At 34.2% G+C, this 17,469-nt stretch overlaps 1 protein-coding gene across 5 annotated transcripts in view; it reads left to right on the top strand.

Annotated features, from left to right (window-relative positions):
• The window catches only part of LOC127420060 (ralBP1-associated Eps domain-containing protein 2-like), a 62,910-nt gene extending 47,452 nt beyond the window's left edge, over nucleotides 1-15,458 (top strand). For 4 of the 5 annotated variants that reach the window (XM_051662009.1, XM_051662006.1, XM_051662010.1 and 1 more), the window contains exons 16-19: nucleotides 3,878-3,961; nucleotides 5,831-5,964; nucleotides 6,064-6,169; nucleotides 13,179-15,458. In XM_051662009.1, the coding sequence (XP_051517969.1) occupies nucleotides 3,878-3,961; nucleotides 5,831-5,964; nucleotides 6,064-6,169; nucleotides 13,179-13,247 (393 nt within the window). In that variant the 3' untranslated portion in view covers nucleotides 13,248-15,458. The remainder of the gene's footprint in view (nucleotides 1-3,877; nucleotides 3,962-5,830; nucleotides 5,965-6,063; nucleotides 6,170-13,178) is intronic. The other variant, XM_051662008.1, reaches the window with a different exon arrangement.
• The last annotated feature ends 2,011 nt before the right edge of the window (nucleotides 15,459-17,469 follow it).

Below are 17,469 nucleotides of genomic sequence, written 5' to 3' on the forward strand. Positions count from 1 at the left end.
TCCTTGTATTTAAGGTGGAGTCACTTTTAAAGATGACATGAAACGGCATTCACAACGTATTTAACTTGAGTAATGTGATATATTTACAAGTGAGACATAATACTCAGCTGAAAATAACCGGTCGTAAAATGCGACTAACATTATATAGTAGTCGTTAAGTTGCTGTATGATATTTTGGGTAAATATTATGAAGAAAATATAGAAGAAAAGCTGTCCCAGGGATGAAGGAGTGTATAACATTTTGATGAAAGGTTATGAAAATCTTTTTATTTTATTTTTTTTTTAACAGAAATGAATCCTGCAAATTGAGACCAAAGACATTATAATAAGAAATAAAATAAGAATAAAATAACTAGGGTCAATCCATGTAAAAAATATTAAACAGCAAATCTCATCTTATTAAATAAATTATTATTATAATTCTTTATAAAATATTTTAGCTATGGAATATAATTAATGACACTTAAAAATTAAATGAAGAAATAATTATCAATTTATTAATTCCAACATGAAAATGTAAATAAATAAATAACTTTTTTTAATTGACAAATAGACATATTTAAAACATTTTAATTCATGTATTAAAATGCAGTTCAATATAACAAGAAAATAATTAATTAATAGATCAGTTTTGTAATTGGCAAATGCTTTTTCGAAATTTAAAATGTGCATTTAAAAATGATTTATTCATTATTTTATTGTAATATTTAACATAATTTTAAATATGTCTATTAAAAATATATATTTATTTATTTATTTACATTTTGATGTTTGAATTAATAAATTGTGTACTGATTTCTTCATTTTATTTCTAGTGTCACTCCTACACCTCCATACCCATGAACTCAAGTGTACGTATTTAAAAAAAGATGTCATCATTAGAAAAACACACACACTTCTTCAAGCCTGTCAGCATTTTTCTCTCGGTTATTAATTATACATGCTCTTTGACGAATCTCAACTTCCTCTCTTTGGGTGTGAATGTGTGAGAACTTGTCTTTACCTCTTCACTTGTTACATACCGTTATGGGACGCATCTGTCCACACACACACACACTCACGGCAGTAACCTGATTTGTGTGTTCTCATGTTCCTATAACTGTAGGGTGGAAAGAGACAGCAGTTTCCCACAGTTTAATATGAGTATAAAACTGCAGGAGCACAGTGAAAACACACACACACGCAATTCATCAACGTTACTCAACTTACATAAGCCGCTGCCGGGCGTTCTTACCTGCTTGGCTTACATTACACACACACACACACTCACTTACTTGATAGCACAGGCACCTACAAATATCTGATATTTTGGAGGCTGTTTGTGCTCAAGCCATCTCTATGAAAGCAAATACTCATATATGATATGGAGATATGACAGTCGTCTCTAAATGAAGGGATTGTAGCCCAAACTACTCATAACTCATTTGAAGTCTCCAAAGACCTCTAAACGCATCAAACGACCGAGCGTTCCTTCATCTTTATAAAATTTTAAACCCCGTCATGCTTTTCACTTTTGGCTTCTGTAAAGTGGTGTGAGGGAATGTGACCGCTGCATGAAATTCATTTGCCATAGTTTTGTGAGTTATGGGTTGGAATGTAAGGACCAGTTTTGCCGAATTCTTGGTGGAGAAACTCTTGAATGTGAACTATTTCTATGTTTAAAGGAATATTCCGGGTTCAATACAAGTTGAGCTCAATCGACAGCATTTGTGGCATAATGTTGATCACTACAAAAAATCATTTCGACTTGTTCCTCCTTTTCTTTAAAACATATATATATATATATATTTGACAGATTAACCCCATTCACTTCCATTGTAATTGCCTCTCTGGAACCCATATATATATATATATTGACAGATTAACCCCATTCACTTCCATTGCAAATGCCTCTCTGGAACCCATATATATATATATATATATATATATATATATATATATATATATATATATATATATATATATATATATTGACAGATTAACTCCATTCACTTCCATTGTAATTGCCTCTCTGGAACCCATATATATATATATATATATATATATTGACAGATTAACTCCATTCACTTCCATTGTAAGTGCCTCTCTGGAACCCATATATATATATATATATATATATATATATATATATATATATATATATATTTATTAACCCCATTCACAAGACACTTACAATGGAAGTGAATGGGGTTAATCTATCTATCTATCTATTTATCTATATATCTATATATCTAATATATATATATATATATATATATATATATTTGTTTTTTAAGAAAAAACAAATGCCACAAATGCTGTTGATTGAGCTTAACTTGGATTGAATCTGGAATATTCCTTTAAATACTTTCTTCTATTCCTGTTTAATATGCAGAGACAACAACAAGAAAGCCTCTGTGGCACTTTGAAAACATTGCTCTGTTTGTTTGAGTGGCCCGACACGTCATAGGCAACATAGACTTTAGTGAGGGTAGAAGTCATACTTAATTTGACATGAATGAAATCAAAGCTGTGAGGGACAGAAGTACATTCTGTTAATAGGTTGCACTATACATCAGTTGAACAGACTGTACTTCTGTGCCTTTATAAGAACAACAGGTGGTGCAGTTGTTAATGCCAATGACTATAACCCATGTGCTACTCAGCCTTCACTGCCCAGTTTAGAATATGTGACCCTTTCCGACCAACCAAACTTAATTTTTCCCAATTTGTCCATAACAGTTTCTGCCTGCCATGTGTACGACTTGCATTTTGATACACATTTTCTGCGCTAACACCACTCTTTGCCTTTGTAATGTTGTTGAAACACTTTTCTTTTTTTCCTCTTTTTTTTCTGTACTATTTGCCCATATTATAGTCAGTCGTAGTTTTACAACCAGTAATGAGCACCGTTACCTTCACACGCCTGTATTGCGATCATAATTCTTGCACGTTGCCTTGGGGGTACGACTGGCTGGGTGAAATAACTTGTTGTGTGCCGCAGCAAATCAAATAAATTTTTTATGACTTTTACAGCCTTGCAATCACTCTGTTTCTGCCATTACTTTTCGTTGTGCCATAAAGTACAGATTTTCTGTGTCATGCCAACCACAAGGCTAGGCGGCATGGATGTCACGCTTAATTAAATGAACAGAAGTCATATTTGTGTGAAATATTGCAACATAAGCAAGATATTATAAGCCAGGAAAACTTTACCTCTTTATCAAGATTGATGTTATGATCCCAGTGATCTGTAAATGTACACAGTTCCTTATTTTGAGTCAGCTTTGATTTCATTTTAAAAGATGGAGTGAAGACTTTAAAGGTGTCTTCACTTATGCTTGTCGAATTGTCTTTGCCCACTTCCTTTGTGAGAGAGACTCCAAAACATTTCAATTTTTGGACAGAGAGAGGTCTAAGGGAAAAAGTTTTTGATAGAGGAAGTCTATTATACATCTAGCTAACTTGGTCGTGTCTAGAAAGGAAGCCCTCAAGTTTCAAGAATCGAGACATTGCGTTTATTTGGAGTCCCGCAAACACATTACACCTACTCATAAGGGCCTAATTCATAACCCTAACTCTAAACCCTAAACCTAAATTGTAACCCTAATGCAACTTGTATGTAACTGTCTCAGATCAAGGCATACCCTTTAGACAGAACCAACTAAATTGGCTTCAAACTCACCCCGTTTATGTATAGTCTCTTTTAACTGCAGGACAAACGGATAGTACACATGCACATGTAAATAAAAATGACGTAATTAAGCAACAAATGTGCAGGGAACATGTACAAAACTCAAACTCAATTGCATACACTGTACAAATCTAAGGAATTGTAACATTGAGGCCTTGTTTACACTGCCCGAAAACACATAAATTATTCCGTCATCTCTTGCAGCAGGAAACCAGTGCAGCACCTCAAACCATAAGACCCGGGATCAGAGGAGGTCCCAGCACAGAAGATCTAGCGCTTCCTAAAACCGTAAGAGTTGACCGCTTCCCATTATATGAGCACTCAACACTTCATTTGGTCCAGATACTCAGGCCTTGTAGGGGAAACCGGGGCTAGTTGTCACACTTTTTTACTCCAGTGAATATTTCTCAGAGTATGCTTATTTTTTAAAGTGAGTTTCTGCAAAGCCAAGTGTCTTTTAAGTCTTGGCAACAGCAAAAAAAAAAAAAAAAGCTTTTAAAAAAATGTCACTGTTCTTGCCCAGGAAAAAAGATACAGTTCTTTGAACATGCGTGTAACAACTTGTTCCAATAGCATGACGTTTTGTCACACTCTATGGGGTAAGTTGCCACAATGAAACCTGCCATTAAACCAGTGGTGTAAGTTTCATGTGATCATTGAGAGGGACAAAGAACACAAAACTTTTCAGTAAAAATCTTCCTTAACAATGTAGTTGAACCTTGCCTTAAAGGGATAGTTCACCCAAAAATGAAACTTCTATTAATTTATAATTAATTTTATTTATCACACATTATACATTTTGCACATATACAGTGAAATTCTTTTTTTCACATATCCCAGCTAAGCTGGGGTCAGAGTGCAGGGTCAGCCATACAGCACCCCTGGAGTAGATAGGGTCAAGGGCCCAACAGTGGCATCTTGGCGATACTGGGGCTTGAACCCCTGCCCTTCTGATCAGTAACCCAGAGCCTTAACCGCTGAGCCACCACTGCCCCAAATTCTCATCATTTACACACCCTAATGCCATCCCAGATGTGTCTGACTTTCTTTCTTCTGCAGAACACAAACAAAGATTTTTTTGAAGAATATCTCAGCTCTGTAGGTCCATACAAAATGGTGACCAGAACTTTGAAGCTCCAAAAAGCACATAAAGCAACATAAAAGTAATCCATTAATACTCAGTGGTTTAATCCATGTCTTCAGAAGTGATTTGATAGGTGTGGATGAGAAACAGATCAATATTGAAGTCCTTTTTTTACTATAAATTCTCCTCCCTGCCCAGTAGGTGGTGATACGCATGAAGAATTTGAATTGTCAAAAAACAAAAGAAGAACTCTTGAAAGTGGACACTTATAGTAAAAAAGGACTTGAATATTTATCTGTTTCTCATCCACACCTATCATATCACTTCTGAAGATGTGGATAGAACCACTTGGATTACTTTTATGTGGCCTTCATGTGCTTTTTGGAGCTTTAAAGGTCTGGTCACCATTCACTAAGCTTTGTATGGACCTACAGAGCTGAGATATTCTTCAAAAAATCTTTGTTTGTGTTCTGCAGAAGAAAGTCATACACATCTGTGATGGCATGAGAGTGAGTAAATGATGAGAGAATTTTCATTTTTGGGTGAACTATTCCTTTAATGTATGCCAGTGTTGTTTGATTATGTTCGATTGTCTACCCAAGAGCTATAACAAAAATATGATGATAGTGAAAATCCACTTTGGTGGGTAGAATACACTAAAATAATTTTAATTTTAATTTAAGAGGGTTTTGTACAAGGTGTTTGAGACCAAAATACAAACCCTTTTCTAGTGAAAACACAAATTTGCACAATTGGACTTTTGACTCCAAATCTTATAGTTATTGAGATATAGCCCTTGTGACAACTTCCCTCTGTGATAACTAGCTTCCGGTCTCCGCTATATCTTACACTAATCAGGCTACTCCAGTGTCACAGTCTGAAAATGTTCTATTATATCATGCAATGGCCTGTTGGTTAACACACATGCTCTTACACATCGAGACATGGTGCTCATGTGGGCAACTCATGAGTCTTTATATCATGATGACATCATTGTAATACATTTGTAGAGAATACTATTAGTATTACTGTAGTAATATTCCTTTGACATGCAAGTTCAATCCTCTTCAAAGGATTCTACAGGGTTACTCCAAAGCCACACCCCTCAGAAGCCAGTACGAAGAAAGCTCCACCCTGAAAGCCAGAGTACCACGGCCCCCTCGGCCACGCCCTACTCTGCTGCCACACTGACCAAATCCACACAGAGGTCAATACATCAACAAATATCCATATCATACAACATTTCAAAGAATATTTTAGTCAGATAGTAAAAATGAACTTCCATATTATATATGGAAATACACAGGTTGCCTCCCAAACAGAAGAGAGAGATCCAGATGGCTATAAGGAAGAACCGAGAAACCAACGCAGTCCTGACCCGCCTCAACAGTGAACTACAGCAACAGCTAAAGGTGCAGCAGCCATATTCACCCATTTCTGATTGCGTACTTAAAGGAATAGTTCACCCAAAAATGAAAATTATGTCATTATTTACTTGTTCCAAATCCATATTGGAACACAAAAGGAGATAGTTAGATGGAATGTCCAAGATGTGTTTTTCCTCATACAACAAATGTAATGGAACTCTCAAGTCGCAACATGCCAGATGTTAATGTGCGCAAGCACAATGTGTTGGGTAAGTTATTCAAAATAAGTAATCCACAAAAAATGACAAATTACTTCTCTTAAAAAAAACAATTTATCAGATTACTTTACTGATTACGTCACCGAAAAAGTAATCTTATTACTACTTATTTTACTTTTAAGTTACTTTCTAAATCACTTTTCCTAGAAAGGTTTTTGGTTTTCCACTCAAATACAAAATGTCTATATTTCCTGCTCGTTCATTGTCGCACACCCTTCAACTGTCACAGAAACGCTAACAGACGTACATATGAATTCATATTTTAAATGCACTATACATATTACTTTAGCGCAAGTAATGTACTTAAAAGTAGAGGTAAACCGATATATCGGTTTTAACGATTAATCGGTCCCGATAGTTTCTTTTAGTTATCGGCAAAAATCTATGCCGATAGTTGCAGATAGTTTTTTTTTATTATTCCTCCATGTTCTTCTGTGTCCAGCGCTAGTTTTATTAGATACTCAAGTAATCTAAATTGAAGCGAGGGCATGCACATGCATTTTATCTCCAACTTCATATATTGTGAATAATAATAAACCTTATTCCTAATTAAACCTCATCTGGTGAAATATATAAACAAACTCTTCATCTGGTGAATATATACTGTAGGCTATAAAAAGCTTATTTTGTTAGATACTTAAATATAGAGAATTTTAACGCAGCCAAGACTACGTCATTTCAAATGAAGAGCCCCTTGTGTGTTTTAAGCTTGTTTATAGTTAAAAGTCCCACATTATGCACCAAATCTTCAGTTTTCAGGTTATAATTGGGTTTTAGTTGAACAATAAACTTAATCTGGGATATTATTCATTTTGGACTCCAGTAGCCTCTATGTCTGTGCCTGTTACAGTAAGGAAATATATTTTTTAACATTCTTTAAACCAAATTTAAAAACTATCAGCCGATTAATCGGTTATTGGCCTTTTCCACCACCTTAGTTATCTGTATCGGCAAAATCCACTATCGTTCGACTTCTGCTTCAAAGTAATTACTTTAACTGTAAGTCAGTAACTGTAATCTGATTACAATATTAAAAATGTAATGCCTTACACTACTTCTTTTAATTAAAAGTAATTCAAAACTAATTACTTTGTAATCGGATACACCCAACACTGAGCCAGAATGACACTGGAAAGAATTAACAGTGTAGGAGAAGACTTGTATTAAAGCACTTGAGTCATATGGACTAAATTTATGCTACTTTTTTGTAATTTTTTGAGCTTGACAGCTGCTGGTCACTGTGGGCTTTTGTTGTGTGAAAAAGAGCTGCTTGGAAATTCCTCAAAATAGGGCTGTGTAAAAATATTGATTTTCCGATTAATCGCGATCTTCATTTGAATGATCCCAATATCAATTCTTAGAATGCCAAGATCTGTCTTTTACTTTAACCTCCTGAGACGCGAGCATGACTAGAGTGTGCATTTTCCATTTCCCTTTTTTATTTGTAACTAGTAGCACCTATTAAACATGAAAATAATAATAATAATAAATAGTTTTCCTTAAAACTGATGGCAACATATGTGGACAGCAGGACTACATTTTAAAAAACACCAAGCTATAGAAAGTCAGATTTTGTTTTCATCAAATTGCTTATGTAGACGTTACAGACATTACAGCTGATTTTCTGTAAAGCTGAATAAATAATTCTGATTCAAAGTAATGTCCAGCATCATCCAATCACTGCCAACCATGTTAAAATTAAATTTAGCATTATAAATTCTGAAATTATGTACTGATTATCATTGTCCCATGTCAGCCAAACATGTTGAGTGGTCCAAACATCATCTGCAGCCTGAAACTGAACTTTTGATCAGATTTTAAGATTGAATGCACTTAGCTGCATAGAGAGCTATAGGATGCTTCCTTGCTCCCAATTTAGAGAATGACTTAACCTTCAGTGTGCTGTCTGTCTGCACTGTTCTCAGAACAGTTCGAAATGCACCTTATTTTCATCCTAACTCCATATAAAGCCTCTGAAAGCAACATTTTCCAGCTTTTGGATGAACCCAATGATTCTCAATGTGATAATGCACAGTAAATATAGGAATGCATTTAGTAATGTTAATGAATAGAACCGTATTGTACACTAATAACAAAATAAAATATAACAAAATTTGTATTCAAATGAAGTGAAATACCTAACAGATTTGTTCATGTGTAAAGTTATTCAAAATAACTAACATGTTTTTTCAACTTTTATGGGAATAATGTCCCACAATCCACGTATGTGTACATCATGTTTATCATCGCGCTTATGCGCCAAAAATGTATGAATTTTTTAAAGCGGCATATCAAACGAAACTAGAGATGCTACTCTTTACACCCAAAACAGGTTTCAATGAAAAAACTTAGAGGTTTCTTACCAGAGGCACTTTTGTTGGCTCTGCGCCCGTAGAAGTGCTTCACGGAAATCAACACCATGCTGTTGTGTCACGTGACTCGGTGCACTAGAAGTTTAACCCTTAAATGACAGTCTAGAGTGTTGTGAACAGTATTCAGTCAGTGTAAATTCATTTGAATTATGCGTTGCGTATAGCAAAGCCACAATACAACATACACGCATGTGTACACAGGGTCGCATGAGGTTAAAAGTTTACTTCAGTTTTGGTTGTGCCGATTATTATAACTGTTAAATAAATGGCCCTGTTGTTAATTTTTTTTATTAATAGCTTATTAATGTACCAAGTTAGAAGGTCCGTTGTATAATTGACAGCATTATCTAAGAGAGAAGTTATTTCATATGTAAGCAAAATAGACATTATAACTGAAATCAGAATCAAATCGAAAGCTTGGAAATCAGAATAATATCAAATCGGGAAATCTTTATTGATACCCAGCCCTCCTACTTTTGTGTCCATCTTCTTTTGTGTTCCACGAAAGAAAGAAAGTCATACGGGTTTGGAATTACATGAGGCTGAGTAGCCTAAATAATGACAACATTTTCCATTTTTGGGTGAACTATTTATTTAAGTACTTTGCTTTTTATATACACATGGTTATTCCAGAAGCAAGATATAAATAAATTAATGCCGCTCATTCATGCATAAAACGTTGACTTCTCATAGTATCTGGATGTAAGCTGTCATCTCACACATGGGACGTTCTCTTGGATGGGCAGCACATCCTATTTCCAACACCTCTACTCAGACTGATCAAATATCTCTTCCAGTCTGTATATAAACACATATCAGACTTACTTCAGCTTTTATATATACACACTGACAGCTTCTGTTACCCTCAAGAATTATTGAGTGACTCAATGAGCCGGTCTAGAGTTGCGGTCTTCAAATCATTCAGTGATCCATCTTAATGAACACACACACACACACTTTCTGCAAAGGCTTGCTTCAAACAGTTGTCCTTTTTTAAAATAGTGCATCCTACAGCTGCTGTGCTGTGAATGCAATTTTGGCAGTGAAAATGTTCTCATGACCAGCAGAATGTGCTTGGAAATGCACCGTGAGTGGAACAAGGAGGAAAAAGTGAAAGAAAGACATTATAACGCAAGACACTTACTCGTAAACACCCAGATCGGGTTTCAGCTTTACATGCTGGGAACAGTTTACCTGCATTCAGAAGGAATAGTTTGCCCAAAAATTACATTTCTGTTATCATTTACTCACTCTCATGTCATTTTTAAACCCGTATGACTTTCTTTCTTCTGTGGAGCACAAAAGGAAATATTTAGCAGAATGTCGTGGGTGCTCTTTTCCATACAATTAAAGCAGACAGTGAGGCTCCATAAAAGTATCATACAAGTCGCCCATACAGTACATTGTACTGCAAGTCTTCTGAAGTCATACGATAGTTTTGTGTGAGGAACAGGCTGAAATTAAAGTCATTATTTACTGAAAACCTTCCGCACCGCTGCAGCTCTCAAATCTCATTTGCATTTACATATATTCATAGTATTGAAAAGAGCAGTGTGAAGATTCTTCAAATTTTATTTTATTTTTCACATATGAAAGTCATACGCGTTTGAGTAAATGATCATAAGTTAAAACTCTAAAGCAAGAATCTAACATCCTCATCACAACATGCAAGATATCTAAGATGATGTTTCTGATGGGTGTCAAATGACATGAAATGATAGGTGTGTTTGTGTGTGTGTTTGACAATGTCTGTGTGCATTTGTCTATATTGTTTTAGAAGATATCTGATATATGCGTCTTTAATGACAAATGAAGACAAGCAGGAATAAAGGTTTTTGAGCCATGTGGGAAGGCAAGTTCCTTTTATCCTTTGTCTTTGATGTCACCCAAAGGTCTTGACCTCAGGTCACTTTGTCTGTCGGTGGAATTCTTCTTTGACAAATGTCTGTCTGCTGTACTGAGAACAGCCTGTTATATGTAGCGCTTGCTATTGCTCATACCTCATTGTTATACGTACATTTTTGCAAAATGATTGTAACGTGGCTCGTTGTACATATAGCAGCAGTTTGAGTTTTAATTTTTCACTTTCGCAGAAATCACGGGAATCGCAGATTATCAGTCCATAAACACTTACTTTTCGCCCTGTTCCTCTCTCAATGCTACCTTATCCTCCTGAGACCCGAGTGTGACTGCTGTATGCTTCCATTCCCCTTTTTGATTTGTAACTAGTAGCACATTAATAATTAATTATAATTTATAATTATAATAATAATTAATATAATTATAATTTTCTTTATCACACATTATACATTTGCACATATACAGTGAAATTCTTCTTTTTCACATATCCCAGCTAGGCTGGGGTCAGAGTGCAGGGTCAGCCATGATACGGCGCCCCTGGAGCAGATAGGGTCAAGGGCCTTGCTCAAGGGCCCAACAGTGGCATCTTGGCAGTGCTGGGGCTTGAACCCCCGACCTTCTGATTAGTAACCCAGAGCCTTAACTGCTGAGCTACCACTGCCCCTTCCATGCAATAATAATAATAATAATAATAATAATAATAATAATAATAATAATAATAATAATAATAATAATAATAATAATAATAATAATAATAATAATAATAATAATAATAATAATAATAATTCTAGACCAAATAGTTTTCCTAAAACTTAATGGCAACATATGTGACAATTTTTTGACATTTTAAATAATACCTAGATATAGAAAGTCATATTTTATTTTATTTTTATTATTATTAATTTGTTTATTATGTTTCCAGGAGTGTTGGTTATTCATGATTTGAGACATTACAGACATTACATCAGAAATTAGCATAATTTATTCTGATTCAAAATATTGGCCAGCATCATCTAATCACTGCCAATTCTGAATCTATGCACTGATTACAATTGTCCCAAGTCTGCCAAACATGTTGAGTGGTCCAAACATCATCTGCAGCCTGAAACTGAACTTTTGATAGGAAGTTTTGATTGAATGCACTTAGCTGCATAGAGAGCTATAGGATGCTCCCTTGCTCCCTATTTAGTGAATGACTTAACCTTCAGTGTGCTCTCTGTCTGCACTGGTCTCAGAACAGTTCGAAATGCACCTTATTTTCACACTAACGCCTTATGAAGCCTCTGAAAGCAACATTTTTCAGCTTTTGGATGAACCCATTGACTCTCAATGTGATGCACATTAAATAGGATTTCTAAGGAAAAAATGTGCCAAAGTACACATTAGTGTACATTGTGTTTAGTAGCATGGCATTTCATGATAAATCGCTTACATTTTTGAAATGGCATATTGGATGAAACTAGAGACTCTACTGTTTTGACTCAAACAGGTTTCAATGTAAAAATTTAACTAGGTTTCTTACCAGATGTAGTTATGTTGGCGTTTCTCCCAAAGACAAACTCCGCTGTGGTCAGCACCATGTTGTTTTGTCACATGGCTCCTGTGCATTGAAAGTTTAACCCATTACTGACAGCACATAGTCTCCTAAACTGAGATCAGTTGGTATAAATCAATTTAAATTATGCGTTGCGTATAGCGAAGCCAAAATACAATGTCCACGCATGTGTACGCTGAGTCGCACGAGGTTATAATAACATCGAAACACTTTTACTATAGTGTGTGACTTGTAAGATGATATATTTTAATGCATGCATTATATAACAAACTACATTTTCAAGCATGTTTGAGGCTGATCAAATTGTGTGGTAGCTCGATAGAGCATAGACAGTAGGAGTCATGAACAGGAGACGAGTCGACATTAGAGCCGAAAGTACACAAAATGACGTAGTTGCCTGAGCAATTGTGTTTTTCATCTCACATTTGCTTTCATGACACTATCGGTTTAGGTTTAGGGTAGGGAGGTGGGTTTTGTCTTGTTAAAACTTGATAGAACTTTAACCTTAAAAATCTAATCTGTTCGGGAGAACATTTAACTCATTTTTAGCACCACGCGGTGGACATTTCACCTCAGAACTGCCGCGATATGTGTAATGAACCACGTAATATCATTTTGCGAAAATATTAATATGCCACTTAGAACACCTTAGAAACTGCATAGCAACGCCCTGGCAACCTCTCAAAATACGTCTCACATTTTCTTCAGGCAATGTAAAAATCTGCTTATTTCTTTCAAAGCGAAAAGGGTTGGATACATCGTGATCTAGACTGGATCACTTATTTATTGGCTTCAGGTCACAATGTGCAGTTTTATTGTAACCCAAAAAGTGAGTTCAGGATATCACACAAGCCTAAAGGAAATTAAATCTTGAATTGAAATGGAGTTTAATTTGATTTGCTCAGCTTAGCTTATCTCAAATAATCTTACCAATTTTAGTTTGACTCTGTGTACTCCTCTCTCTATTGTTCCTCTCTTTCTTTTATAAGGTTGTGCATCGGGAGCGAGTTACTTTGGAATCCCAGTTGGAGTTACTGCGGCCCGTGGCATCAACCTGACCCAACACACACACTCTTTCTTTCTTTCTTTTTTTTTTGTCTTTCTACACACACATCTTTCAATATGACGATGGCAAACCTGGATTCTGTCTAAACCCATGAGCTATAATACAGTCACATGACAGGAAACTCTTTTTAAGTGACCAAACATTACCTCCATAAAGGTGGAGAATAAGAAGTTTGTTCTGTTTGTTTTGTTTGTTCAAGCCTGTGTTTTTACAGCAAAATTATCTTAGTATATTTCAAACAAGATGCGTTTACTTGAGAAGCAATATTGTGTAAGATAGTATGCATTCTTTTCAAAGAGTATATCTGGAAAGCGTGCATTTTTCTTATAATATTGATTAAATAGTTATTTTTATTGTTTTAGATACATTTAGATTTAGTGGTGTTTATGCCTAAAACAAGAAAACAAATATTTTGCCAATGAGATAAGAAAAATGTACTTATTTCAAGATATATTCTCTCAAGTAAATGTAAATTGTTTAAGGAGATTTCAGTATTTTTATCAGGAAACAGGACAAAAATACTAAATTATATTTTTGCAGTGAAATGCTTTAAATCAAAGATAAACTTGATTCCAGAAACCTGGAAATTTATGTTTGGTCTGGTTTTGTGCTTTGTTCGACAAATACAATAATGCATCAAGCATTGCCGTGATGTAATTATCGTAATTTAATTAACTTGAATGTGTTTGAGGCCGATCCTTTTCCACCAAGAATGAGCTTATAAGGGTGATTCTCACACTGACATGTTCAGGTCACATTTTCAACCCAAAATCAAAAGAAAAAAATATAAATTATTATCTTATTTTATTTTTTTATTTTTTTTTTTGCATTATGACATTACTTTCATTACAATCAAGTACATCGTGATTCTGGATTTTTTCTCCCATTCATTGTAATTATTCTCAATGGTGATTCTCATTAGATTTATTTTAAAATTGTGAATATTTTTATTTTATTTATTTTTTTACATTTATATCAGCATAAATTGCATACATTTTAACATGATGGATAAATATGCATTATTTATAATATATAATAATAAATGAATTAATAATGAATCATTATAATACAATACTATTATAAAGTAATAATGTCATAATTATATATTAATATATATATGCATATATACTGTATATATAATTGACATTTTTATTATTTTATATATATATATATATATATATATATATATATTATCATTAAATATTATACACCAACAATCTTCATGGTCCTAAAATAGCCTTTATTTTCTATAAGTAAAATATAATTTCTTATTTTTTCTTTTTGTTTTTGGGGTGAAATATGACCCACACATGAAGTTATATCAGGTTTCGTGAGATTAACCCATAAAGAACACTGGTAAAACTCTGAATAATCATTTTTATGTGAGATGGGACAAAGTTTAGGACATGTGTTTGTAAAGATGTGGAATTTTTGTCATAAAGACTCCTAAAATCTGAATGTATTTGTTTTTACACATCTAGTTTTGATGGCATGTTTTATGTGGAGTTTTTTGACAATAGAGAAATGTTAAATACTGGAATGTTAGAGGATATAGACGTTTGAAAGCCACATGTACATTAACCTCAGATTAAATGAATGAGGGGGATCCAATGATTGTGCTTGTTCTGTATCACAAAAACTTTGGGTGTCACAAAATAGTAATGTCAAAAAGAAATGATTTGATTCATTTCCTTTTATTGCTCACAATGTCCTTTATTATTATTTTTAACATTTCTAACTGTCTTAAATCAACATGGGTATTTTGCGGAAATTACAGGACCGGTAATTATGAAATGTCAAAAAAGGTTGTTTAAAAAAATTTATCAAATGAAAACCAGCAACTGCAAAAAAGTAAAAAATGTCTGTATTTTTTGTTTTAATGTGTGCAAACAACTTTCCTATGCAAAAAATAAAAATAAAAAATATGATTTTGCAGGCAAAGCTTGTTGTTGGCCAAGTTGTTTGTTTTTGATACTAATCACATACACTGTGTACTGATACAGGAATGTGATATCTGTGAGTGAGTTGTAATTATGGGGGGAAATGGTGTGTGATTGTAATTTTAGGTTTCCTTAGGCATTCTGTCAATAGTAAAAAAATAAATATAATTTCAACTCAAAATTGTGTTACAGTAATGCACTTACACGGAAGTCTATGGGGCAAGACAATGTACCAGAATAAACATTCCAATTTTGAAAGTAAAGCAGTGTCTGCTTAGTATTATTTCCAATATAACAACAGTAACTGTCATGATTTTGCAAGCCCTTTTCACCGAGAGATAGGGATTAAACCAGTCAAGCACAGTTCCTGTGATGCCCAGAGTAGAGAGGGTGGACAGTAGGATCTGATGGTTGACTGTGTCGAAGGCTGCAGAAAGGTCCAGCAGAATCCGGACGGATGATCTGGATTCAGCTTTCGCCTGTCTCAGCGACTCAGTGACAGACAGCTGGGCAGTCTCGGTGGAATGTCCACTTTTGAAGCATGACTGATTGTCATTCAGCAGCTTGTTCTGTGAGAGATAGGCAGAGATTTGATTGAAAACTGCCCATTCAAATGTTTTTGCCATGAATGGGATGAGAGAGACTGGTCTGTAGTGTTCTACTTGCAATGTAGTGTTTCACATTTAATCATGTGCAGGATATCAATTAAAGATATCTTAAATTCAATTTTCACTTGTTATAACATTAGTTCTTGATAACAAAAATGGAATTTCAACTAGTCAATCACAAAAATGATATTTGTTTTATTTTATTTTTAGTGGCACTGTTAATTTTAGATCTCTATAATGTGACTGGAACTAGTAAAAGTAAGCATTTTAAACTATCTTTAATTGCTCTTCAATTTATTGTTATCTGAAATCCATTTCTAGATATCTGAAATATCAAATCTAACATGTTATAGTACATTTATAGATATGAGCATTTTTTACTAATTCAGCTGTTGACATCAGAGATGTCCATTTGCACTAGTAACAATGCAATTATTAATATCAAATATTATCATTTTTAACTAGTAATATGTACAGCTGAAATGTGTATTTGGAATTTTGTCTAGTAAGAAATTATACTGTAGATATCTGTAGTTGCATTCTGAACAGGAGTGAATGACAGATCATTGTGAAATTCTACTAGTGAAAATGTAGTTACAGAAATAAAAAAAGCTAGATGAATTTCATCTCTGATTTAAAAAATGGGTATTTCTGTAACTAATAGTAATTCCTTTGCTGATATCAAGAATAGCATTTTTTTTTTTAAATGAAAATGTATTTATAGATACAGTATCTATCATTCATATCCTGAACATGATTAAATGTCAAAAAGGCTTGTGATAGTCATGACTGCATTTTTGCATGATACATGTAAGGATATGCAGGGATTACGCTGGTAACTATCTTCACAATGGATCAAAATGGAATTACTGACAATGCATAACTAGAAATGTAAAAAAGTAAAACCACTGCTAAGATGCCAGTTTAAAAACCGTGGAAAAAATTATATAACTGCTTTAATAAAAATGCAAGCTTCACATTTCTTTTAAACCCTCTGGTAAACTTGCCCCATGGACTTCTGTTGTAAGTGCATTACACAAAATGCAATTTTTGTTTGTTTTTACAAATTGAGGGATAAGTTGAAATTACTTTCTGTGGTAATCAACAACATGCCACAGATGCTGTCGAGAAAGCTTAACTTGCATTGAATCTGCAACATTCCGTTAAATACTGTAGGGTGAAACCATTAACGCTCATCCCTTCAATTCATCTCTTTGGTTTGGTTAGTGTCATACATGAGGACCATAGAGAATCAATTGTACATGTACGGTCAGTGGATTAAGAGATCGTGACCTCTGATGATCATGTTCAATCTGTCTCATGAGCTCTTCTGACTAATCTCATGAGTTTCAGAATGTTTATGTTGGAAGTGGATTAGTTCCTTTGATGTGGACAATATATCAGTATAGAGGCTATATCATTGTGGGCAATTGGGCTTTTAGGGAGTCCAAACTGTTTATATATATATCCTGCACATTTCTGTTACATTTTCTTCACTGATTTTGAGGGAAATCTGTGGAATTCAGCAGAATGGTTTTGAAATATGGTAAAATGTGTTAAACGTAATGCTATCTCATTAGCTGCTGAAAGCATTATCAAATTTGCCAATACAGAAATTATTAAGATTGGAATTGTAAAATATTATTTTGATATTGAATGCCACATG

Source organism: Myxocyprinus asiaticus, chromosome 29, assembly GCF_019703515.2.
Source record: "Myxocyprinus asiaticus isolate MX2 ecotype Aquarium Trade chromosome 29, UBuf_Myxa_2, whole genome shotgun sequence".
NCBI classification, from domain to species: Eukaryota; Metazoa; Chordata; class Actinopteri; order Cypriniformes; family Catostomidae; genus Myxocyprinus; species Myxocyprinus asiaticus.